General features: G+C 29.3%; 1 protein-coding gene across 1 annotated transcript; it reads right to left on the bottom strand.

Moving 5' to 3' along the window:
* Positions 1 to 13,441: 13,441 nt before the first annotated feature.
* Positions 13,442 to 14,985, bottom strand: LOC136079313 (52 kDa repressor of the inhibitor of the protein kinase-like). Its single transcript, XM_065795047.1, has 2 exons — positions 14,574 to 14,985; positions 13,442 to 14,367 (listed from the first exon to the last, which is right to left on the bottom strand). Exons 1-2 carry the CDS (start codon positions 14,983 to 14,985, stop codon positions 13,442 to 13,444), a joined length of 1,338 nt encoding a protein of 445 aa, XP_065651119.1.
* Positions 14,986 to 27,206: the final 12,221 nt, after the last annotated feature.

Here is a 27,206-nt window from a genome sequence, read left to right on the forward strand (position 1 = left end):
ATTTAAAAAAAGAAATCATCATTATTGGTATGGAACAGATGACGGAACGTCACAATGCAGAAAATATTAAAAAGATTATAAATACCTTTACCTTCAATAAATCAAAAATAAATGATAATTTTTTAAAAGTTTTATAGCTTTAATTACTGTAAACACAATGAATTTATTGATTACTTAAATTATATTTATTTAACAGCTATTATATGTGATGAAGGGAACTCATTTGTAAGACTGTTTAAGCAATTATTTGAAAAGTCTCAAGAAGATAGAGTTGAAGAAACGAAAAGTGGCGATAGTGCATATGAAGATAATCCATTGCTGAACCAAGAGGTTGCCCTTTATATTGAAAAAGAAGAAAATGAGCAGCTAAAAATATGTAAAGATGAAGTCTTAAATATTGAAATTCGAACCTCTGATGAACTTCTTGAAGTGCTATTAACTGAATCAAGGAAGCTTTCTTTTACAAATGTTATTCAGTCAGCCAAAACAGCTGAGGAAGTAAACATCACTTATGACTTTAACGAAGATAACAAATACAATCTTCATAATGCTGAGCTAATTAAAGATCTTGAAATTGAATTGGGAACATCGAAACAACCGTGGTTTTCCTGCGCAGCTTATAAAACAAACATCGCTGTACGAATCGCTATTAAGAAACAAAAATATGTGTCGTTTACTTGCGACTAGTGATCGACCGAAACCGAAATTTGAGCCGAAACCGAAAGTACCGAAATTTCGGTTCAGTGAAGCCGTAGCCGAAAACGAAACCGAAATTTCGGCCGAAATTTGAAAATGAATGTCTAGAATCCCTGAACCTTTTATGATCACCGAGTTACAGCAAAAAAAACTATTTTACATATATCTAGCCAATCACCATGTAACATGGTTTGATAAAAACTCTAATATGTCAAGACATTTCAATAATTAAAGGTAATAACTGAAGTATTTTCTCTGCAAAATACATATTTTTTCATGTTTTCTGGCAAAAGTCTGTTTCTTTCATTTGAAAGAATTTCTCCAGCAGTTAAAAGCAACCTTTTAACTTCGGCAGATGTTGGTGGAGGTCTAAGGAATCTCTTTCCTACTTTTGCCAAACCAAACTTTGCTTTTAATGTTGTTTTCTAATATAAGTTTATGAAACTTTTTTTTATTATTATTTTGGTGCCCCTATAGATGAGCACCGCGGAAGAGCATTTAATCACAGAGCACCGCGGAAGTGCATTTAACCAGGAAGTTCACGCCTCCTTCATTACTGTGACGCATATCTTTGAAGCTCGTTTTGAACCTGGATCTCCTGCTTAAAAGGCAAGCGCTCTAACCACTGCGCCACGGTCGCATAAGAAACTTCAGACCTTCTTTAAAGTTTGAATCAATTTTTGAGATTTATAGGACTGCCGGTAGTTGTATTTGCTTTTTCAGTTAAGAAATTTTTTAGAGTAAACCACTTCTTAAATGTGATGAAAGTCCGCTATGTGATCGAAGTTTTGGATTGTGCGATCCACGAGATATTTTCAAATTGCATGTTCCGTATTTGAAATCACTAACTGTCACGGTAAAATGATTCCATAAACCAGTTTTTTATCGATTATTTTCCATTGTAAAATTTAGCACTGAGAAACTTTTGATGAAACTATTGGTTTAGGTTGTTTTACTTAAATGTTAATTCATTATAAGAATGATTTGGGAATAGTAACTTAAAACTGTTATGTAACGTGATTTCAATTAAAATTTTTACAATTGTTATAATTAAAAATTGATTTACTAACACACGATTACAATTAGGAAACTGTCATGATCCCACTCTATATTAAAACTTAAAAAAAATCTTTTAAAAGTTTCGGTTCATTTCGGTTGCGGTTTGAACCGAAATTTCGGCCGAAACAGGAAAAGTAAAAAAATTGCTGAAGCAGAAATTTCGGTTTCGGCCGAAGCCGAAAGTTTCCGTTCACTACTTGCGACGCTTTCAAAGTACGCAAGAAGCATAAATCAATCTATAAATAGCGTTCAATACCACATAAAAAATGAAGCTAAATTACAAACAAGTTGTGATGGAATTCGTTGGTCAGCTGCTTTCCTAATTTTACAGAGTTTTCAAAGTGCTTATAAAAGAAATGCATTCGATCCGTAAAATCAATGCCCAATCGAATTAGATAAGATTGAACTATACCTACAAATCCTTCTTCCCGCATACCAGTTCAACTTAATTGTACAAAAGAATCTTTCATCGATTGCTGATGTTTTGCCTGCATTGACTATTATGATTTCAAAATGGAGTAGAATGGAATTACAAGGTAATGGAAAAGAATTTGCTAACTTGTTAATTTCTTCTTTTAAATTAAAGCTTCAGTACTAACTTAACTCAGGAATTTATCAAGTAGCATCACTGTTTAATATCTCAAAGCTTAAATTATGGTTCTTTAGACCTGATTGTTAATTTATTGTTAAAAGTATTTAGTTATTAGGTTATATTATTTAATTAAGAAAAATAATAAGTTTTAAAATTTAGTTTAAAAAATAGTTCTTCAAAACCTAATTTATAAATTTAACTACTTTTATATATTAATTTATTATATTAAAGTTTGTATCACAACCCAAAATTGTTTAGGAGCAGTAGAAAAGCTACACGAAGTTCTGAAATTTTTTACGCCACGTAGTATTTATCAAAGTGCTTTAGAATCGCAACCAGGATGTGAGATTACACAAGCGAAAGAACGAATGTGTTCAAATGATCAGCAAACTGATTCGCTGAGCGGATTTATGCTAGATGATAACTATTGCCCAGAAGCTCGGCAGCCTAATTTACAACATTATTTACTTGAAATCGAAAAATAAAAACTTTACTTTTTTAAGCAAATCGAAGAGAAAGGAATTGCTGTATCTGTGTATCCTTCTTATGATTTTTGGTTCAAAAATTCTAAAATGCCAATGTAACGAAAGCTATTTGTCATCTTACTTAATACTCCATCATCAGCAGCTTTTATAGAGAGATATTTTAGTTCTTCTGGTTTTGTATGTGAAAAGAAAACGAGGCAACATGACTGCTGATCTGATTATCAGTCGCTCATTGCTGAAAGTAAACTTAAATCTTCTTGAAAGTTTAAATGATTTTTCGGATGACGATGACTCAAATAGTGAAATGTAAACTTATCATATAAAGAAAATATATTTTTTGAACTTGAAAAGCACAAACATAAAATGAATATATAATGCAATAGTTTCAATGTTAACATCAATTTTAATAACAACAACACGGTTTAAATAAAAAGTTATATTATATCTTTGAATTAAAAAGTAAAAGTATCTACTTAATAATTCGCGTTTTCTCAAAAAGACACATTTTTTTAAATAGATTAGGTAAGTCACGTTTGAGTCAAGTTTGCAAACCCATTTATACGCGTAAGTTGCGTTTGAGTTACGTTCGTAAACGCATCGTTTATATGCGTAAGTTGCGTATTAAATGCGTGCGTAAACGCAGTTATTTGCGTGAATTGCGTTTACGTAAGTAAACGCAATAAATTGCTTCAAATGCGTTTGAGTTTGCGTGTGAGTTTTTATTTCGGAACGCAAACGCAAAACGCAGTTTTTTTTTGCGTTCCAATGTATAGTTATATCTAATACAAAATATTGTAAAATATCGAAACCAAACGATATTTTATCGGAACATATCGAATCATATCGAAACTCAAAAAATATCGTTATACATTCTTTAGCGAAAAATTATGCGATACTGATATCGTGCATATCGAAACCCAAACGATATTTTATCGGAATCATATCGAAACATATCGGATCATAGCAATTCATATCGAAACCCATTATCGTAAAAAATATCGGTTAGTTTCGATATTTTGATAACGATACGCAGATGCTTACACATTTATGTTAGTGTATTTTACAAATAGAGTGCTCGATGTTCTTAAAGAACAGAGCAATAATAAATTAGTAATTAGATAAGTGAAGTAAAATTAGATGAGTGTTTTTTTACTAATTTATATATATATATATATATATATATATATATATATATATATATATATATATATATATATATATATATATATATATATATATCATTAGTTTTACTTAAAAACAATAATGATAATAAAAATAAAAATATCAATAATAATAAAATAGTAATAATAACAATAATAAAATAATTTATTGATTCAACTTTTTTTATATATCCAACTTGTAACTTATTTAATATAATTGCCTATTTAATATAATAAACTTATTTAAAATAAATGCAGTTCATTTAACAAATGGTATTGGTTAATATTAATTAAAAAAAGAAAGGCAGAAGAACTTTGACGAGACAAAGGGGTTGATGATTGGGTTCAACTACGCGCTTTAAATGTGAAACCTTCTTCAAAGGTTGAATTTATTCATAACCAATTAGATAATTTATCTTAGTCAAATTTATCTGAGGAAAATACAGATTTATTCAAAAGCTTATGTGAAATTTACAGTAGCGACAAAGATGCTAATAAAAGACATTTCTATTTTTAGTTGAGAAACAGATGGCACCATACATTCCTAATCTGCCTATACTCTACAAAACCAACTTGAATCTTCTTGTTTTACGTGCTAATGATGAGAGATATTTCAGTAGACTAAAGACTATCAAAAATTATTTGCGATCAACAATGACATAGTGTTCTCCTGCAACCCTCAGGCTAAATTTTGGTTTAGTCCAAATTTTTTTTGCTGGCTATTATTATTAGGTTTGAAAATTATGTTTTAGACTACTTTTAAAAGCAAAACTAACTGCTAAGTATAAAAATTCCTGGTTTATTGCTTTAAATATATTTGAAAAAAGTGACATCATTTACGCAACTTTTTTCATTAAGTATTTAAAGCAATATTTCCCAACATGGGGCGTAGGAAATTTTTAGGGGGCAATTCGATTGTTCAGGAGCAATGAAATAAAAAGGACTTTCTCAGTCTAAATTTAACCACATAGTCGAATCTCCAGGAAACGTCCATTATGAAGTGCATCATGCAAAATTTTTTCACTGGAATGCATTCGGAAAACTAAGATTTGCTTCGGCAAACTAGGATTTGGAAAACTAGGATTTTTCTTGTATCGTTCTGTCAATGTGCGTTTCCGTTAATTTGAAATAAAAGTAGAGCTATGCTTATAAAAACAGTGCTGTGCTTACTAGAAATAAAAGCAGTTGTTCGAATTTATCTTTGTTTTCAAATTTTTAATACATTTTATAAATAAATATAAATGATATTTAAATGTAATTGGTAAGTAAATATAATTGTAAATATATTTAATTAATTATTGAGAATTTAGATACCTCATAGAAAAAAAAAGAAATATGGAATGATTGTTACGAAAACAATTTCCTATGGACAATCATTTCAAACGCTAGTTCAGAATAACGATTAGCGATTGCAAAATAAGCAATTCCCTTTAAAGAATTGCACGAAAACTTATTGCGAAAGTGTTCCCTTGAGAGACTAATTCCGCACAGGAATTCTCATTTAAAGCCATAGCGTTAAACGTCATAAGAGTTGAACGTTAGCGTTAAACGTCATACCGTTAAACGTCAAACAAGTTGAGAAGACTACACACAGTTTATATGTAACTAGTTGCTTATAATTTAATATTCAAATATAGAAATAAATATAATACAAAAACCAACGTGGATTCTCTTTCAATAATAAATAAGAATACGAAACATTACAAAATATATATTTTGTATTTTTTAATTGATTTTACAATTCATTTTTCACCCATGAGTAATGCAAGCAAGAAAAAATTCGGCAGTACTCAGAAGAGTATTTAAAATTTGGTTTCATACCTGATGTCCATGATGCACGGTTACTTTTTTGTCTATTATGCCAACAATGCTTGAGCAATGAATCAATGAAACCAGGTCGTCTTGAAGCACATTTGAAAGCAAAACATAAAGATCAAATTAATTCGAATTTGAATTATTTTCAAATTTTAAAAAAAAATTATGAAAAAAGAGCAACTATAAAGTCTCTCTTTACTGCTCATAATCTTAATATTAATAGCACTCTTGAGACTAGCTATTAAATTTCATTACTCATCGCTAAATCTGGGAAAAATCATACAATAGTAGAGCAGTTAACCAAGCCTTCAATATCAACATTTGTTAAAACTGTTTTTGGAAAAGATGACCAAAACGTGAAAACCATGCCACTAAATAACAATACTGTCTGCAGAAGAATCGACGAAATGAGTAATGAGGTTGAAATACAACTTATCGAAATATTAAAAACAAGACTTTTTTCGATGCAAATGGACAAATCAACATTGAGAGACAGCGAAGCAGTATAACTTACATATGTCAGATACATTGGTAATAATGATTTTGCTGAAGAAATGTTATTTTGAAAATCATTAAAAAGCAGCACTAAAGATGTATATAGTACTCTAAAAAGTTACTTAAATACGAATAAAATACCGATTAAAAAATAACGTCCTGTTCTGCTGATAGTGCCCCTAATATGGTGGGCAAAAAAAATGGTTGCTTAAAACTGATGAAAGATGAAAATCCAGATATGCTTCTGTGCTATTCACAGGGAAAACTTGGTAGCTAAAAATCTTTCTCCTGTTCTAAATAAAATAATGAACTTGGTTGTAAAATGCATTAATTCTATCAAAGCAAGTGCAAAACAAGAGCGCATTTTTAAATTATTTTGTGAAGAAAACAACGAAGCCGTTTATTTTGTGAAGAAAACAACGAACAAATAAAACTCTTGTCAATGCAAAAGCGAAGATATTTGGCTTTATTACTATTTATATTTGATTATTTATTTGTCTATTAATATTTATATTTGAGCGTTTTGAAAAAGACGTTTACCAAAAACAACTTGAAAGTTTCATTGGCTTCAACCGCTATACTTAATATTGTCGAGGATCTAAAAAACTTATCACCTGATTTAAAAGGAAGATTTTCCGATTTGAAATAAATTGATTTTCCAACTTGGTTGATGCAGCCAATGTTAGTTAATTTATCTCATATTTCAAATATGCAGTACCAAGAAGAATTAGCAGAAATGCAGAATGACGAGTCAGTTAAAACTTTATTTAATATAAAAGGATCGATGGCATAGTTTTTTGATCGATGACATGGTTTTTTGATCGATGGCATGGTTTTTTGATCAATGGCATGGTTTTTTGAAGAGACCAAAATTAAATATCCTAGCACTACAGCAAGAAAACTATTGTTACTGTTTCCTTAATATTTACCTGGATGCGAATTTAGTGCCATAACTGATTTGTTACTTAAAAAAAGAAATTGTTTGGATATTACACAACTTAAATTTTCGAAAGTTTTTTGTTTACATTTGACGTAATATATATAAATTACATATTTTTTTCAAATACAAACAAGGCTTCTAAAAGAAGATCAAATGATCTTATCGTCAGAAGCCTTTTACAAAACAGAGTACATAAAGTATTATAAAAACGTCTTTTTACAATAAGAGAACGTAAAAAATTAACATAAAAATATTAAAATAGTACTTAGATAAATAGAAACAAATTGTCAACAAGTATAAAACAAAGATTGAACATACATTTCAAAATTATTATATATCATAAGACAAATTAAAAATATTCTAAGATATTTTCAATAGAGAGAATGAGATCTTTTAATTTAATTTTAAAAACAGAATAAGTTAGGGGTAAGCCGAAGTTAGGCAAAATAATTTTGTTCCAGAGATGAGCTGCACGATAAGTGATACAGAATTGATTGAACTTTGTTCGACAGAGTGGTTTATTTAAGTAGTTAATATTCCTCATGTTAAACTTGCTTAAAGGTTTCAAAATAAAAAGGTCTTTAAAAATTAAAGGAGATAAATCATACTTCCACATATAAACAAAAGATAAATTTTTATATACGTTTAGTTTATAAACATTGAGGATTTTCATTTGATTGAAAAATATTGAGGAATTTGAGAACCGATCCGCAAAATTAATTACACGGATCGCATGTTTCTGACGGCGATGGAGACATTGTAACTTGCTTTGATCAGTACTACCCCAGGCAATAATTCCATAACTTATATAACTATGAATAAAAGAATAATAAAGTTTAGTTAAATTATTTTTATCTAAATGAGTACGCGCCTTATATAGAATTCCAATACTTTTTGAAACTTTCGAGCAGACATAGTTAATATGATGTTTCCATGTGATGTTCTCGTCAATGAAAACCCCCAGGTATTTAGTTACAGAATCTCTTTTTATTTCATTATGGTCAATAAAAATTTTTGGTAAATTTTGGGGTAGAGAACATTTTTTGGAGAGCGGGTGGAAAAAAATCCATTTTGTTTTGTTTACATTTAATGTTAATTTGTTACTTTTAAACCATTTAGATATGTTTTGAAGTTTTTTGTTCATAACGGAGAATAGTAGGTAGATGTCACTGTTAGAAAGAAATAAGTTTATGTCATCAGCAAACATAATACTTAGAAGATTTGATGCTTTATGCAAGTCGTTGATATATATTAAGAACAAAAGAGGGCCTAAGATGGAACCTTGCGGAACACCACAGGAAACATTTAAAAACTGTGTATGATTAAGATCATTACAAGAAACAAATTGTTTTCTGTTGGATAAATAACTTTGAAACCATTTACTAACTCTTTCATTCATTCCGTAATAATTAAGTTTATTAAGTAAAATATCATGATCCACAGTATCAAATGCTTTTGAAAGATCGATAAAAATTCCTAATGTAAATTGAGATTTTTCAAAAGAATTGGAAATCTCACGTTGAACATGATTCTTTCTAGTATTTTTGAAAATATAGATAAGATAGAAATAGGCCGGTAATTACTAATGTCAGATTTGTCACCACCTTTAAATAGTGGAATAACTTTAGCAATTTTCAATTGATCAGGAAAGACTCCTTGTTCGATTGATGATTTAAAGACTTTAAAAAGAATATATTTTAATTGTTCATAGCAATCTATAATTATGTTACCATTGATTTCGTCCGGTCCAACTGCTTTATTTTTTTTTAGTGTTTTGAAGGCTTTTTCTACTAAGACAACTAAGAATGAAGCTAACAAAATTGGAACCCAATATAAAATCTCTTTGTAACCAGCATCAAGCACAAGGATCTCACTAAATTTCATTTATTGTAGATGTATTTTATTCTATTTACTTATATATTGTTTACTATATTTTGTTTTATTGAATTTTTTGATAAATAACTTCTTGTGATTTCTTCCAGCAGTATATCATTTATGCTACTTATGAAAAATTTAAAATATTAAAAATTATTCATATGTAACATGGGGAGACATTTTAAGTTTTTATGAGTTTTGGTGGGGCATGACACTAAAAGGTTGGGAAACTCTGATTTAAAGTAAATCATAGAAAAATTATTTTCATGATTAGTTTTACCGTAAACGGGAAATTAGGTTTTTAATTTGTGCTGTAAGATTTTTGCATTTGTTAGAAATAGTCAAGTTATCCATATTAAATTCAAAACCAGACAAATAAAATGTGAGAGATATTTTATCAGATCAGATGAAATTTTGCTTTTAATAAAATCTAATAAATGATTTTTTTTTAGTTTTAAAGTATTAAAAACTTTTTGGTAATTTTTTGTTTTGTCTAAAATTACCTATATTTTAAAGAAATTAATAGTAGTTTTAAAGTTCGGTGAGAAATGGCAGAATATTCAAACAAAATAAGTGCATGCTGATTGGAGATTTTTGGTAAAAAAACTGACAAAGTTTTAAAAATCACTCCTGGGATTGAAAAATTTAAATTACATATGCTTACATTTTATATAACTTGTAAAGTAAATTAAAAGGAATCTATATAAAATTAGTAAGTAAATTTACTTATATTCTACAATAACTTTAGGGTCTTGTACAACAGTACTGCAAAAAATTAAAGTCTAGAATTCAGACAAAGCTGAAACATAGCAGTGAGAAGGCGTATATACCCATGGGAAACTCAAAAAGGAAGACTATTTGAAAGGCATAATTGGCATAATTATTAGTTCTTTTTACAGGTTTTTTGCGTGAAAGTTTTTATTATTTAAAAACTAAGAAGGAAAAGTTTAAACCAGTCCTGGATTATGGGGACTACAACCCCATATCCCGTAGATTTAGCAGCTCCGAAATTTTTCAATAAGGTACTTTATTTTGTGATGGTTTTTTCGTCACTTTAGTAAGAATAAAGGCCACCTGCTCAAAAGTATCCCCAGAACCTGCAAGTCTTAATCTGGCACTGGTTTTAAGCACTACGGTGTTTTATGAGCGAGAAAAATTTAGAGCTATTTATGTAAATACCTTATCTGCGCTTAGTATCAGCGGCCTAACCACAGCAAGGCCAGTGTAAGCAACATTTATTGTCCCTCAAGCAAATAGGCCCAGGGCTGAGAGGTTTAGGAGCCTCAAAATGTATTTAAAGAGTTTTTTTTTTTTTTTTCTACTAAAGTTATTGTTCCAGAGAAACAGAAATTGGGCACCTGAATCAGTATGCCTACTGGCCAAAAATATTTTGCTACGCTATTGTGTAATATACATATTGCCGGAGCTGTGGCTAAGCAATAATTTATACGTAGGTTAAGAAATAAAACTTTTGGCGATTGGAGCCTGGAAGAAAACAACCCCAAAACATTTACTATCTTTACCCCAAATGGGGTAGGGCATCAAATTAGTAACTTTTATTTTTTATTTTCTTACACTAAATTTAAGTCGACAGGTTTTTAAAATCAAAATTGAAAGTTTATGATTATATAAAGTTTACACCTAAACCAAATGAGGTGGTTGTTTCAACATTTTCCTAAACATTCTAATGTGATATAAAGTAAGTACGTAGCTATTAATAATAGTATTAGTTAAAGATGCTGTTGATTAATTAATTTTAATAGATTTGGTGATAAAAGGAATCGCCGCATTTTCAAATTATGAAGCCATTTTACATCGCTTTTAACGTGGTATAATACCACGCAATACTTGTATTTAAATCAATTTAAAGTTGAATCTTGTATTTTGTTTAATTTATATTTTCATAGATAATATTTTTTTAAATCATTTTATTTATATGTTACAAAAATAAAATTATTCAAAATTTCTGTTATTTATACATAATTTCTTCTGTTTTAGTATTTTATAAAAAGATTCACATTTCTCTAAAATAACTTACTAAAACAGGAAAATTTGGTATTTCAGATACATATACATGGATGTGGCAGTGAAAAACCTCATACGTATGTTTATATATACACTAATATTTATTTAAACAAAATCTTTAAAAAACAGATTAATACAAATACATTTAATATTTTAGAAAACAATAAAACAGATAGAAATTGGACGAATTATTGAAGCTCCTGAACAAGGAGAATCACAGAAGCATTGGAAAACGTTTCAAACGACAAAACTCAACTATTAGTAGATTAGTGAAGAAATATTAGCACACTGGTATAGCTGAAAGGTCTGTTGGATCTGGGAGAAAGCCTAAAACATCAAAAAAGGAAGATTGCTATATTCTTGATGCCGTCAAAAAAGATCGTAAAATCACATGTTCTGAGATAAAACTAGAATTGAACCTTACTAATATCTCAAAATGGACAATATCTCGTCGAATAAAAGCATCAGGAGAGTTTTTTGCTGGAAAGCAAATAAAAAAACCTTTTGTTAGTGTAATCAATCGCAATAAAAGATTAAAGTGGTGCATTGAGCACAAAGATTGGACATGTGAGCAATGGGCTAAAGTTATTTGGAGCGATAAGTCTCCTTTTATGTTGCTTCATAATAATCAATCTCACTGCTGGAAATTAATTGGGAAAAAGTTCAACCTCCAAACATGCAAGACAACCATTAAACATGACAAAAAATTTAATGTTTTGGGTTGTTTTAGTGCACACAAGTTAGAAAGTTTTACCGGGTGGAGGGTACCATGGACCAGCATTTGTACAACAAAATCTTAGTTTATCAACTTGGACCAAGTATAGAACTTTTCCCTATTAATGACTACATTTTTCAACAAGATTACGATCCCAAACATACAGCACGGTTGAATAAAAGATATCTGGAATCAAAACAACGTTTCAATAAAACGTTTAAATTTTGTCGATTATCCGTTCAGAATGAAATCCAGATTAACGTTTATAACAAACGTCCATAAAACGTCTATATTCAAACGTATTTTAGATGTTTATTATAGGATTATTATACCTATATAAAGCGTTTAGATTTTGTCTAATTTACGTTTAAATCTAGTCTAATTAACATATATAAAACGTTTCGATTTAGTCTAAGTAAGCGTATATTAAACCTTTAGATCTTGTTCAATAGTTTCTTTGATTTAGTTAACGTTATTTCAATTTATTTAAGTTTTAAAACTAATATAAATTAAAATTAATTTTAACTTTTTAACTTTATATAAGCAATAAGAGCTATAGGTCTTGAAATTTATAATTAAGATATAGTTATAAAAGTAAAAGTAATGAAATTGATAAATAAGATATAGTTATAAAAGGTCTTAATTTTTATATATTTTTTACAACTATTATAATATGTTTATAAACTTTTATACTATACTACTTATACTATACTTTTATTTTATAAAACTATATAAAAAGTTATAAACTTTTATAAAACGTTTTCATATAGTGGGGATTTAGAGAAAAAATGTTTGTGCACTATACTTGTTTATGTTTCGATTTTTAATTTTTATTTAAGAAAAATTAAATGATCAAGCTTTTTGCAGTGGAAATTTTATAGTAACGATTTCTATCATAAATTTAATCTCATTAGCAAAAAATAAAAGTTTACATTAAGATTAAGTCAAAGATTACTAATAAAATTAGTAAACTTATGAACAAATATTTTGGATCACTGTTTTCTCTGGTTTATACATTATCAAAAATCTTTCTAGAATACCGTCCACCGCTTGTTCATTATGCACCTGAATTTGCAACGACATCTTCTACATTCGTATCCTGATCGTCTGATTTCGTAACCTGATTTGTAACCGCAATAAACTAGGGTAAAATAGTTAACATTTTAAATATACATTCATAAACCAAAATTGGAATTACACAGAACTACTTTACATATCAGGGGCGGATTTAGATATGTGGTGGCCCCTGAGCGGAATATACTGTGGGGGCCCCTTATAAATAAATAAGGAAATATATTTTTTACTTATTGAATAATATTTATTATTATGTTTAGTAGTAGTAACACTAGTAACAATTAACTAATATTTAATAATATAAAATTATAAAAACAATCAAATCGAGTATAACTAGTTATACTCGATATTATGATAATATTACTTAATATACTAGTTACTGTAACTAGTATATTAAGTAATATTATCATAATATTCAGTGTAAGTAATTAAATGAAAAATAATAAATAAAAATAATAAAAATAATAATGCCAAGTAATTAAAATTAAATGCCGGGAACATTTTTTAATTTTATTTGTACAAACTTATCAATAACTCGGGTGTTTCATAAAAATCTATTGGATTTAAACGGATATTTCTTTGCAGTTTACGGTGTTTCAAATAATCTGTTGTTTCCATTTCATCCGAAATTTCTACTCCTTGTTTTTCATATTGATCAAAGTTATCACGTTTAGTTTGATCAAAATTCTTTAAAGACTTAACAGCAGATATTGCAGTATTAGGGTCTAATGTCGCATCTTGCAGTAATTTATTAGTTTTATCTACACTTTCAAGGATATTACTCCAAAAAACCGTGTAAATTCCAGTTTCAAGTGTGCACAATTTGTTGTATAAACAATTTGCATCGCAACGCGTTTTTGTTGTTTGTTCAAAGTCATCAGCTATTTGAGTTAGAGTACTTTTAAATTGTTTATAGCCTAGTATAAGAGCTTTTGTTGCATCAGATTTACATGACCAGCGTGTAGTATTAACTCGTTGTGGTACATGGATACGGGTTTTGGAATTTTCTAAACTTAGAGCTTTAACCAGTAGTTCATAACGTTTTGTTGATGCCGTAAAAAATACATACAACTGCTCTAAAAAGTCAAAAATTTCAACAGCAGCAGTACAGCACTCGGCTGCTGCTTTTCCTACCAAATTTAGGGAATGTGTAGCACATGGAATCCAGGAAGCTAGTTTATTATTTTTTAGAATTTTTGATCGGAGACCATTATATTTCGCACTCATTGCAGAAGCATTATCATACGATTGGTCTCTACAATTTTTTATGTTTAAGTCATATTTATTTAAAATGTTTATTAAACCATCATACATATCTTGAGCTTTATGGCCTTGGTTTGGCATAAATACCAAAAATCTTTCCACTTGTGTATCTTTTTCAATATATCTAAAAACTAATGTTAATTGATCTATATGACCTTCATCAGGTGTTGAATCTAATGAAATTGAAAAACATTTAGATAATTTTATACGAGAAAAATTTCATTTAAAACATTATTTCCCATTATTTCTATTAATTCTGCACAGATAGTAGAAGATAAATAGTTAGTGTGCCCACTTCCACGATTTGCATGATTTTCAATATGCTGTTAAAGAAAATTATCATACTCAGCTAATAGCTCTAGAATTCCAAGATAGTTACCATTTTTAGACGAACCGACAATTTCATTTTTACCACGTAATGCTAAACCTCGTTTACATATAAATGTTATAATACTTACGAGTCTCTTGGAATCTTTGGAAGTTTCATGACTTATTATTCGATTATCTGCATGCTTCCAGTCACAGAAACCATCATGAGTAAATTGACTGCATGTTTTGGACATTAATTTACAAACAAAACAAAAAATGCTACCATTGAATGGTGAAAAACATAACCATGAACGGTTAATTATTTCTCCGTTAGTAGTTTTTCGCTCAAACAATGGTTTTTTACATTTACGAGTAAACTTCACATCAAACTGTTTATCTGGTTTTTGTATAAATAATTCTTCATTACAATTTTGTAAATTTGAACTTCCTACTTTTGCCCAATAATCTATTAATCCTGTCATATTTTCAGGCCACAATCCTATATCTAAATTTAAGCTTTCATTTGTTTCTTCAACAATATTTTGAGGTGACCATCATTTTGAGGTGAAGAGTTTTCGGCGTTAGTTACTAGTTGAGGCGGTAGAGCAATTTGATATGACTGAAATAAAAAAAATATTTAAAATAATGGAAATTAAACTGATAAGACTTTTTTAAATTTGTATTTATAATATTAATGCGTTTGATTCTCAATTTTTATTATTATTATTTTTTAATTAATATATACCTAAGTGGCAAATATACGTATAATTTTTTTCGATTTTAAACAATTTTAATTAGGAAAGGTAAATTTGAAGAGATAAGTATAGTATAGTATGTATACATAAAAAAAATATTAATTGTAATATTTATTATTTAAACTACCTAACCTGCATATATTTTATTATTACATGCTATTAAATATAAAAAATTAAAAAATATATATACTATTAAAAGTAATATTTATTCTTTGTATAGTAATTGTAAAACTTTGAACCTCAGAAGAAGAAGAAGTTGTGTTGTGCTGTGTTATGAAAAACTCTGTCATTCGCCTAGTTTTTGAAATTATTTCCGTATTTTTTTTTATCTTTTTCTTTTGCTTATTTTTGTTTATCTGCACCACTCATATAAACTTGCTTTAATTTATGACGATCTTCTTCCATTTTTAAATTTTAACACTATTCACTGGTTAACTTATCATTTAAGAAACAAATAAAGTCTGTAACTATTGTCTATTGTGTATGCAACTGTTGTTAACTGACGTCTGACATGCAATAAGTGCAACGAACAAATAACGATAATTTATCTACAGACAGATAGTCTGTAATGTGTATTTTATATTTCCGAAAACCCACATGTGTATATTTAGAATCACATTTACTAATATTATTACAATCAACGGTGCACACCGATCGCGGACGGCATAAACTATCTTATCTTGATTTTTAGAGACCATTCATTGTCAATAAACGTAAATACATCTATTATTAGTTAGTAAAATAAAAATTTTCAAATGTCCAAAAAAAGTTCAATATTATTTAACTAAATATGCGTAAAAATAAATAAAACATTTTTTCTGTATTCTAATTTAAATATCATAAAATTGTGGGGGTCCCGAATTTGTGGGGGCCCCTGGGCTGCAGCCCACTCTGCCCTTTCCTAAATCCGGCCCTGTTACATATAGAGGATTTTCTGAATGGAAGTTTCCAAAATTTCCTGTACCATCCATGTTTATTTTTGACATTAAAAAATTAGTAACGTCGCGACATAAAAGTGGTTTTTACCAGCTCTGTTCCACCAATTTTTTTAGCAAATGTAACTAAATTATGCTCAAATGCATCTAAAATAAAAATAATAAATATTTAGTTATGAAACCTCTTGATTATTGCAAAGATGAATACTTACTGTTACACAATCATACTAGCGTTTACAAAATGAATTTAAACTGTTTATTAAACTTACGAAAAAAGTTCTTGCAGGAGGACTTTCATAACGAGAGACCAGCAACATAGGCGCAGAAAGGATTTTTTGGTGTTCGAGATAGGTAACTTCCAGACATGGAGCAAACTCCAAACATTAATATGTTTATACTTATGTCAAATAATGAGGGTTTGCAAAAAATTGCGATGATTGGAGGCTGGAACAAAAAAGCCCCAAAATTTTTACCCCCCCCCCCCTACCCCAAATGTGAGAGCAACAAGTTGATAAAGTATTTTTTGTACTATTCTTAACTAGACTTATATTCATCGATAAATTTAAAGTTTCATAGTATTATCTATTAGCGTTTGAAAATTACTACCATATAAAATTTACAACCCCCTCAAATTGAGGGGGGTTTAAACTTTATATGGTCATAATTTTTGAACGCTAAAAATTTTAAAATGAAATCTAAAATTTATTGATGAATATGAGTCTAGTTAAGAATAGTACAAAAAATACTTCATCGACTTGTTGCTCTCACGTTTGGGGCAGTGGGGGGGGGGGGAATTTTATGGCTTTTTTGTTCCCAGCCTCCAATCATCGCAATTTTTTGCAAACCCTCATTATTTGACATAAGTATAAACATATAAATGTTTGGAGTTTGCTCCATGTCTGGAAGTTACCTATCTTGAACACCAAAAAATTCTTTCTACGCCTATGACCAGCAACTCATATTTTTTAGCTGTGTCAATGTCGCCATCAAAAATCTCTAAAGCATCAGAGTCCATTGATTGATTTGTTGGAATTTAGGAAGGTAGATTGTCGAGATAAATACTTTTTAACTTCCATGAATTAAAATGGCGCACCCGACACTCGTTTATAATATATTTATCAGTTGTTTTGCTTTCAGTTGTTGTAAGGAAGTGAATCTTGAAAACGCATTTAAGTCTAATTTAATTATTTAGCCAATAAAAAATAAATTTTAATAAGTTTTTTATTTCCTTTTAATTATGCCTATTTATGCTAAACCTATAAATGTTTACGTTTAATTAAGGTCGATTAAAGGTTTACAATATTGACTAACGTAAGTCGATATTCTAAATGTTAGATCGACGTTTAGTAAATGTAAATATAAAAAAGTTTGAAATATACATTTCAAATCAAGCGTCGATTTTTAGTCAATAATAGGTCGCTAAACGTTTTATCTATTTTTCGACCGATTTTGACTAAATATTGACCAATTCTGAACCAATCTGTGTTTACTGGGATATTAAATAAAAAACTGTAAGATCGTCGGGAAACAAATACAGATAAACTGTTCCAAATTCTTCTTGCTGGTTTGAATGCTTAACCAAATGACTTATTTAAAAGACTTGTAGATAGTATGCTTTCTAGATGCGTAGAAGTCATAAGAAACAAAGGATGACCAATTAAGTACTAATACAGCTAAAACTTGAAAAATACTTTACAAATCCTTATTTCTTTTCATTACATGTAATGCACAATAATATTGTATACATTTCTTTAAAAATTGTCCTGAATTACTGTTATTATATGAGTTTAAGACATTTTTTAATGTTTTTTTTTTGTCAAAAAATTGATTTTGGCTTTTTTTTTGCACCCCACTGTATATTAATTTTTTAGATATATTCCCAAAAAATACAAAACTATAATTGTCAACTTAAATAAGTTTATTAAACTCAAACTTCAGAAAAACACATGATCATCAATTTTTAATGACAAGTTTTTAATTACTTTTTTTATGTACGGATATTTAGGGGCTTGGAAATAAGACTATTTTTGTCTTCTTCTTTTCTCCGCCTTTCGTATATTTCACGAAAGAAAATTAATATTTGTAACGGCAAATAACAGAAAAAGAAAAAATTATAAAAGTTAAAAATCCATCACTACATTAAAGAATGTCTTTATGTAATAAAAAAAAAAAAAAATCAATGACGAAATTATATTTGATAAAAAAATTAATTTGATAATTATCAAATCCCCTTTTCAATCCCCTAAATAATTGGGGAGGTTGCTAAAAATTTATATGATCATAGTTTTTAAACACTAAGAGATTATTGCATGACATTAGAGACTTTTTAATGAACTTAAATTTAGTTTAAAATGTTAAAAAAATGTCTTTATAAATGTTATAAACTCATCACTCTCACACTAATGGCATAAAAGGCAAGCCAACATTTTAAGGATTTATTGTTAACAGACTCCGATTATCGCAATACTTTTGAAAAGCTTTACATAAACATGATTACATAAATGTTTGGATTTGCTCCATGTCGTTACATAAAGTTAAATTCTCAAACAAAAACATATGTGATTGGAATCTGGTTGTTTAAATATTGTGATTTGCACTTTTGTTAACTTTTTTACTTTAAATTTTTGAAAATTTAAAGGTAAAAAAAGTAACAAAAGTTTACTGAAAAAAAAGAACTTTATGTTATTTAATCTGTATGATAAAATAACATCAAGACACTTTTCTTCACAATCGACCATATAATTTTAAACTTGAAAGTGTGCTTTTTTAAACCATCCTACTAAATACGCTAAATTAAATAAATTAAAATAAGCGGTTGTTGTGGTTATAAAAAGTTATAATTTTTTTTTAAGTTAATTACTTTTACATTTTTAGTTTTTTAACTTTAATTTTCTTTTTTTAATTAATCTTTGTGCTAACTCAAATGCATATATAAAATTGGGGTAAGGGGTATCCCCCACCCCAAAGTTATATATGAATTTGAGTAAGCACATTTGTACATTTAGCTGGCAAGTTGAATAAGAGAAGCAAAAACCACAGCATAAGTACAAATATGCCCGGCTCCGTTGCGGTAAATTTTTATTAGAGTCACTAACTTATTTCCAGTGCTGGGAGTATTTTAAATACCAAGTATTTAAAATACTATTTTTAATACTTTCACTGTATTTGTACTTGTATTTTAAATACTTTTGTTGGAATTATTTAGTACTTGTACTTAAAATACTTTTTATTAGTATTTTGTATTTTATACTCATTGAAAATACTTATTGAAAATACTTATAATTCAAATACTGCTTAAAGCATTTACAATGCACATTTATTCTGAAGAGTCACTTAGCTTTGATTTATTTCTTGTTTTATTTATCTACCTTAGTTTCATTAGGGTAATTATTAAATTATATCGCGGGAGTTATTTTAAATTGATTATTAACTAGTAATTATATAATGTTGCAGTATAAATTAATATTCATCAAAATTTACAATACTTACTCAGTTTCAACAAAGTAAAAACTTTTAAAGAGTTTTATGTTTACTGTATAGAACTTGCATAAGAATCGGTTTGGAGACTATAAGTTACACAAGGTAGATGTTCAGAAGAAGCGTAAACTATGCAAAGCTTGTGTAGAAAGAACGGATTATCTGCTATAAAGAAGTTCAAACAAACTACTTACCATGAAGCAGTATCAGAATTATCAGCACGACGTCGTATTATATCGCAAGAAGAACCTGACAACTTAATTGTGGATTACATTGCTGAAGAGATGCGTACTTTGGCTACCGTCAAAAAACCAGCTTTTCGTCGACTGCTTCGTGGATTCAATCCTACGAAAGCATCATGTGTCTTAACAAACGTTTAAATTCAAAGCTTTCTAAGATGCATGAAAAAATGAGAACCAAACTGAAAAAAGCATCATTTGTTTGCACAACTGCTGATATATGGTCAGTGAATAGAAAAAGTTATCTTGGCATGACTGCACACATTATTGAAATGCCTCTAAATGAATCTAGTTCAGTTTCACAAGCATCAGTATTTCCCTTGCTTGCCGTCGATTTTATGGTAGTCACACATATGACATAATTGCTGCTTTGCCATCTTAAGAAACATGTATCAGCCACTCACTGAATCTGTTGGCAACTAATGATGCTAACAAAGCATGTGAAACAGATAGTGTGTTTAAGCGCATTTACCGTGCAGCTCTTGCAAAATGCACTTCAATATGGAATGCAACTCGAGAAAGTAATAAAGCATCAGATGCTGTGTCAAATATTACAGACAAAGCAATACTCTGTCCCGTGCCAACACGTTGGAATTCTCAGTACGATGCTATCAAGCGATTACTTGAATTATGTGACAAACTTAATGATATATGTAATGCATTGAGAAATTTAAAAAGCAATAAATAGAAAGCCTGCAAGAATATGTCATGGTAATGAAACCTGTTGCTACAACATTGCATACTTTACAAGGAGGTAATGTGTATTATGGTCATGTGTTTCCACATTTGCATAGCTTACAAGTGAAATTGGAAGCGTTTCAAAATTGCCAGTTAAAATATGCTAAATTATTTGCTGCAACAATGTTAGCACAAATGAAAACTCGTTTTGAAAAGAAGTTGGGATTTGATGTAATGCCATTCTAACTTTTGAAGTATTTGTATTTGTATTTGTATTTAAAATACTTTTATAAAGTATTTTACCCAGCACTGCTTATTTCTTCCCGAAAAATATTATTGCTAAAACATATAAATCAAAAAAATATTTTCAAAGCTTTTTTGCAAAAAATCTTTCTTTCTAAAAAGTTATAAATCCCAACTTTAAAGAAAAACAAAATATTAGAGGAAAAAAATAAGGGTACGACCCTCTTGCCCAGGAAACAAATTTAACATGCATGTTCATCGGGACTTCACAAATGATGTCAAGATAAAATAAAATCAAAGTAAAGTCTGAAAGTTATTAAGGTGCACACAACCTATAGCAGAAGATTGAACAGCTTTCCTTACCATCTTTTTTTCAAATAAATTATATATGATAAAACGCAATAAAGGATTATATCTGATAAACAATTCTTTAATCATATAAATTATATCAGATAGTTTAAATGACTTATAATTTTTTGAAAACTGTTTTAGCAGTCGATGTCCTTGCGGAGACCAAAAATGTTATATTGTGTCATATTACCATAACAAAATTCTTGATTGAAAAGGTAAATACAAAGAAAAAAAACTGGAGAAAAAGAGCGCTCTAACAAACAGTGACTTAGTCAAGGTTTACACATGCATGAATTACCCATAGCTTAGAAGTTATGTCCCCTTTCCCCTTTTCTCCCTCGACAAAGTTTCATTATGGCTACTAACCTATTTCTACTAAACAAAAAAAAGAAATAAAAAATCAATGATTATTTAGCCGCCCTTATTAGTACTCATGCGACAGAGAGCTCGTCTCTACACTTCAGGTATACGCGCGCGTTGGCTATATTTGCCCCTAATTATAATAGAATTACCCTTTACAATATACGTGAAAAAAAATCTTTCCCGATGCCCTCCACAAATATTGCCCACATTCATCAGAGTATTACCTGATGTTTTACCCAGAAGTGCCCTCAAACAGGCAATGGATTTGAATACGCTACCTATCTCAAAATTTATGTTAAATCAACATGAAATGACTGTTCTTTGAGAAAGTAAATAATATAACTTACATTTTACTTACTTACAAAGTAAAGTATAAAATTTCAAAGAAAAAAATTACTTTTATTTATAAATGTAAATAACAATTTTTTTCAAATTACTTTTATGTAAGCTGTTTTTGCTAATTAGTTACTTTCACACGTAAAAGTAATTTGTTGTTAGGATGTAGTTTTATTTTACTCACGTGTTATGTCTTTTAAATATTATAATTACGTAAGTTTACTTCATTAATAGTTTTTTTTTACATTTAAAAAGTAAATTACATTTCGATGTAAATATTTTATATAATTGTAACCAAAATTACTTTTCAAAGTAAATTACTTTCCACGACATACCATTAAAAGTAAGTTACATTTACAAGTAAAAGTGAAAATGCAAATAACTTTTACTTGTAAAAGTAAATTACTTTTTCAAGTAACAGTAACTCATTTAAAATACTTAACTTAAGGAATTAAGTTTTACACGTTATATAAATTATGTAAAAAAAACAAATTACTTTTAAATGTAAGTAAATTATATATTTTTATAGGAGTTATGTAAAGAAATTTATGCGTATAAGTAATTCGCGTTTTTACATCAAAATAAGTAAAAGTGCCATCCCTAATCAACAAAACTGACACATTCTGTAAAAAGCAAATCTTGGAAGAATTAAATAAGTATTCCATAAATATTGATTCAAATTTTGCTAATAAAATATTTCCTTCATTTAATTTATTCAAAAACTACCTAAAACAATGTATGATAATGAATTTAGCTATAAAGGACTTGAAAAAGCTTTTCATCTTTTTTTAAAACAAGGCACAAGGCTTTGATGAAATATCTAGTGCTATCGTTATTGCGGACAAAAGTAATCTAAAGCTCTCAATAATCTCTTGGATATTTCTTGTTAAAAAACTCCTATTAAATTTGCCAAAGTAACTCCTATATAAGAACATTAAAGACCAAGTTCGTTACGTTTAAGTTTCTTAAAAAAAAATATTTTCTAACTCGAGAAACGCAGTGCAACGACGCAGCGCAGTACTTTTATTAAGCTTCGGCGTCCCGGTTCAAAAAAATGACCTTACGTGACGTTACGTGACAGCAACTTTTGTCCCGATTGAACCAAGACGTTACCGCACTTTTAAAAAAATTATCCCGATTGAAACGTTACGTTCCGGGAATAACGCAACGTTCCGATTAAATAACCGCACTAGAAAATTTGGTGCGGTTATATACTATAAGACGAACCAAGAATAACGTGACAAACCGTGACGTTTCGGGACTTAATGTGATTCTCGTTTTATAACTTATCATGAATAACGTGACAAACCGTGACGTTCCGGGACAAACCGTTTCTTCTTGGTTTTTTACATTTTTAAGCGCCTTTTATGACTTAAAGTCACTATTCAGAGCTTTTAAAGGTTAATAGGTTTAAAAAAATTTTATTTTAAAAATTTATAAAATAAATTTTTTGGAAAAGTGTGGTAACGTAACGGAACATCACGTTATGTCACGGTATTAAACAAAAAAAAACAGGTGCGGTTTGATCTTGGTTGGTGCGGTTTCCCAATCGGGAAATGAACCGGGACGTGCGGTTTCAACCGTTACCGCACCAACCTCGTCCCGATTGAACCAAGATGTTACCGCACTTTAAAAAATTTTGTCCCAATTTATTTTTACCGGCATATTCCTATCGGGAAACTTTATATAGAGCTTTATGAAAATATTGTGATTGCGTATTGTCATCTTCATCTTCTTTGAATCTTTGCCAAGGGCTCAAATTTCTTTACTTTATAAAGATCATCGTAAAAAAAAGTTTTTGTTTATATTTTATAAAGATTTCTTAGATGAGTGTAAGGATGTTCAAGTTGGTTCAATTAAATTTTTTTGAAAATTTTTCATTTTTGAAAATCCTTTCAACAATAGGAAAAAAAAAAGTTGATTCTTATACCTCTGCAGAATGAGTTTAACTTGTTACAACTGCTTGTTTTTCAAGTGATAGAATGTTACAAATGTTATTTTTTTTGCGTCATCGCAAGAAGGCTTAGTTAATGTGTACGGTACCTTCTTTTATTTTTTGAAAAAATGCTAACATATTGGTTGGAACTAAACAGAATTATTTATATCTCGGTTTATATGACTTTAATTACACAAAAAGGATTCGCGAACTCTAATATTAGATAACTACGCAATACCTAAAGTATTTCCTTTGGTGGTGATGTTATTCTACTTATTTTTGCTCTCACAAAATGTAACCTCTGGAGATTTTACTGATGAAAATACTAAGTACATTTTGTTATTACAAAAAACTCAACGAAATGGTTGAGACCTAATCATAAGTGTGTTGTAGCAGATTACAACGTTTAGTGTATTATATCTGGAAGTGGCTACGATGAATGTGCTATGAAGAAACGAGTTTAGAAAAGTATTTATTTAGATAGTTCAGTATTTACAAATGCTGATTTTACAGCTAAATTTACTATATGAACATTGTCATTTAGGACACTGTTCTATAACAAAGGTCTAAGCTTATTTTTAAAGATTCTGACTTACAAAAGTACGACCTTTGTTGCTGTTCTTACTCCAGTCACTTCTGCTGCTCCTGGTAATGTTTCGGTTTTGCTGGTTACACTGTTATTGCCACTGAACTGTCATGTGACATATTTACGACTTTCGCTATTCCTTTACCATGTTTTGCAGTTTCGTCACGCTATTCGATAGCTATCCAAAACAGGCTAACTTATATCTAAACACAAAAGAAACCATGCAATTCTAAATTCTTCACTGTATGAAAAAAAAGTATCCACAACAAAAGAAGTTTATCAAATAATCAAATGAAGTCCTAGCGTGGCTCTATTTTAAGGAGCCTTACTCCAGCAGCACAGAGTATTATGCATTACATTCCACAAGTCGTTCTCAGATATTGGTATTGCGTAAAATATGTACTAGCAGCGATTATTATGTTTTTGTTTTTTTGAGTTCTTCCTTTAACTTCATTGTATATATTGCTTTTGGGCAGTTTCAAAACTGTATTTTGAAGATGTCGAGTTTGGTTGACACTGAGGGTAACGCTGTTAATTTTGTACTGATCAATAAGGTCTTCTTATTGTAAGGTTTAGTCTTGATAGTCTCTAACTTTAGGGTGATGATGTTGAACTTCCTCGAGTTTGGTTTATCTTCAACTAGATATAGTGGCTATATTAGCTTGTGTTGCTCTAAGTGTGGGCAAACGTATCAAATAATTGTACGATGTATTTATTAAAAGTACAATGTATTTATAAAAAGAATAATAATAAACTCATAAGAATAAAATTGTGATTAAGTAGTATTGTTTATCTTCCGGCTTCCGGCTAATTGCCAGATACCTGAAAAGACGTTAGAATGTGCAATTATGCAACTAATCAGTTATAACTAATTAATGCATTTAAACTACAACAAGTAACTGATACTAACATTTTTGTCAAGTAAGTTATTCTCTTATTTTCTCGTCAAAAAGCTCTGCTTTTTCTTTAGACAGCGATAGGCCTCTGACAAGATTCTTCACAATGTTTTTCTTGTCTAAGTGCTGAATCTATGACTGGGTAAACAATATTGCGTTTGTTCTCTGTACAAAATTATGTTCAGATGAGATTACAAAAATATCACTATTGATATGATCACCATGATCGGTTGAAATTTGGACAACTTTAAATTGAGTTTTTCTCAAAAACCACTTAATCAATTGTAATGATTTTTTTTATAATGATGTTTTCATAATTATTTTTTCTGTAAGTAGGTTTAATTTTGTTTACTTCTCACAAGTTTTTGCAATGTCAAGTAAAGAGTCTAAAAATCGAATTTTTTTTTGAAACTTTACATAGAAAATCCATCATTCTCATATTCCATGATTTCAAAAGCATGTAAAGTTCCAAAATCAACTGTTGGAATTGTTATAAAACATTATAAGGAAAACAAAACTGTAAAAAGAAAATAAAAGTGTTGGAAAATCTAGATTTATTTCCGTAAAGAAGGCAAAATCGATAGTCGACATAATTCATTATAATCTGACTCAGTCTCAATAAGAATTACCTATGAAGTTTAATTGAAGTTTAAAACTTTCGTTCAAAGAGTGTTCAAAAAGAAAAATCGAAAAGTATGTTACAAGAAAAATGTACCTTAAAGGTTGTTTAATGGAGAAATAAAAAACAATTGGACAAGCCTAAAATTTGCTTAAATTAATTACGAGATTCAGGCATTTTTGAACACGATGAAACTTACTGTAAAAAAGATCACTCGATGCTTCCTGGTAATCAATGCTATTATTATTCAAAAGTTATAAACCTTCTGACAAATTTAAGTACATTTAAATTGAAAAATTCGCTCTCAAGTCTTAAGGAGAGCGCGGCGTTGAACTAATTAAAATTGAAGTTTTCACAGCGTTCTCCTACGGAAAAAAGAGGAGAATGGGAACCCTACACACACACACACACACACACACACACACACACACACACACACACACACACACACACACACACACACACACACCATCTTTTGTTTGTCCAACACGTCGCAGGAATTTATACTGTTGTAATGAAAACAATGATGTTAAATTGCCATTTTTTTGTTCTGCCTTTTGTTTCTTTTTTGTTTCGGACTGACTGCTCCAGTCATGAATATAGCATTTGCTATTTTTGTTCAATTAAGGAACCGTCGTTAAAGCAGAAAGTAAATTATTTTGACTGTTGCAGCAGTTAAAATAAAAAAAAGCAACCATTAAAGTGGATTTACGAGATTTAGCTATTTGTTTAGAGCATTTAATTTATTTATAGATCTTTATTTACGAGCTATTTAAATGTTTAGTCTACTGCTTCACAATCATCAGGGGACAAGTGACGGGGACAAGTGACGGGGACAAGTGACATCAATTTGTTTTTGAAGATTCAAATAGCAAAGGTTTTAAACGGTTTGTGGAACCGTTCAACAATTTTTGTTAGAAATGAAACCTTAGTAAAATAATGAACACAAACAATGTCATTTTAACAATACCATTTGCGGATTCAAATGGTATTGAGGATCAGTCTTCTATTCAAAAAGTATTGGCTGGTTCATTACGTGTGACTTGAAAGTGTTAAGTTTCATTATTGGTTTAATGTCTGGATATAATAAATACCTTTGCTTTTATCAGTTGGATTTTAAATTTAGTCATACATGGCTTGCTTGTATTAATTTTTAAAACAAAAAAATATGTTATTGTGATGATCTTTAGTTTTTTGTATTCAATCCACAAATCCATCAACGATGTATCCAATCCACCAAGGATGTATTTGTAAAGAATAGCAGAATAGTATAATGAGTTTTTCAAAAA

Source organism: Hydra vulgaris, chromosome 04 (genome assembly GCF_038396675.1).
Source record: "Hydra vulgaris chromosome 04, alternate assembly HydraT2T_AEP".
In the NCBI taxonomy this organism is placed as follows: Eukaryota; Metazoa; Cnidaria; class Hydrozoa; order Anthoathecata; family Hydridae; genus Hydra; species Hydra vulgaris.

Coding starts and splice junctions, on each gene's coding strand:
- LOC136079313 (XM_065795047.1), bottom strand. CDS start 14,985: ATGACAGGATTAATAGATTATTGGGCAAAAGTAGGAAGTTCAAATTTA. Junction 14,368..14,573: donor TGTCGGTTCGTCTAAAAATG/GTAACTATCTTG, acceptor CAATTTCATTAG/ATTCAACACCTGATGAAGGT.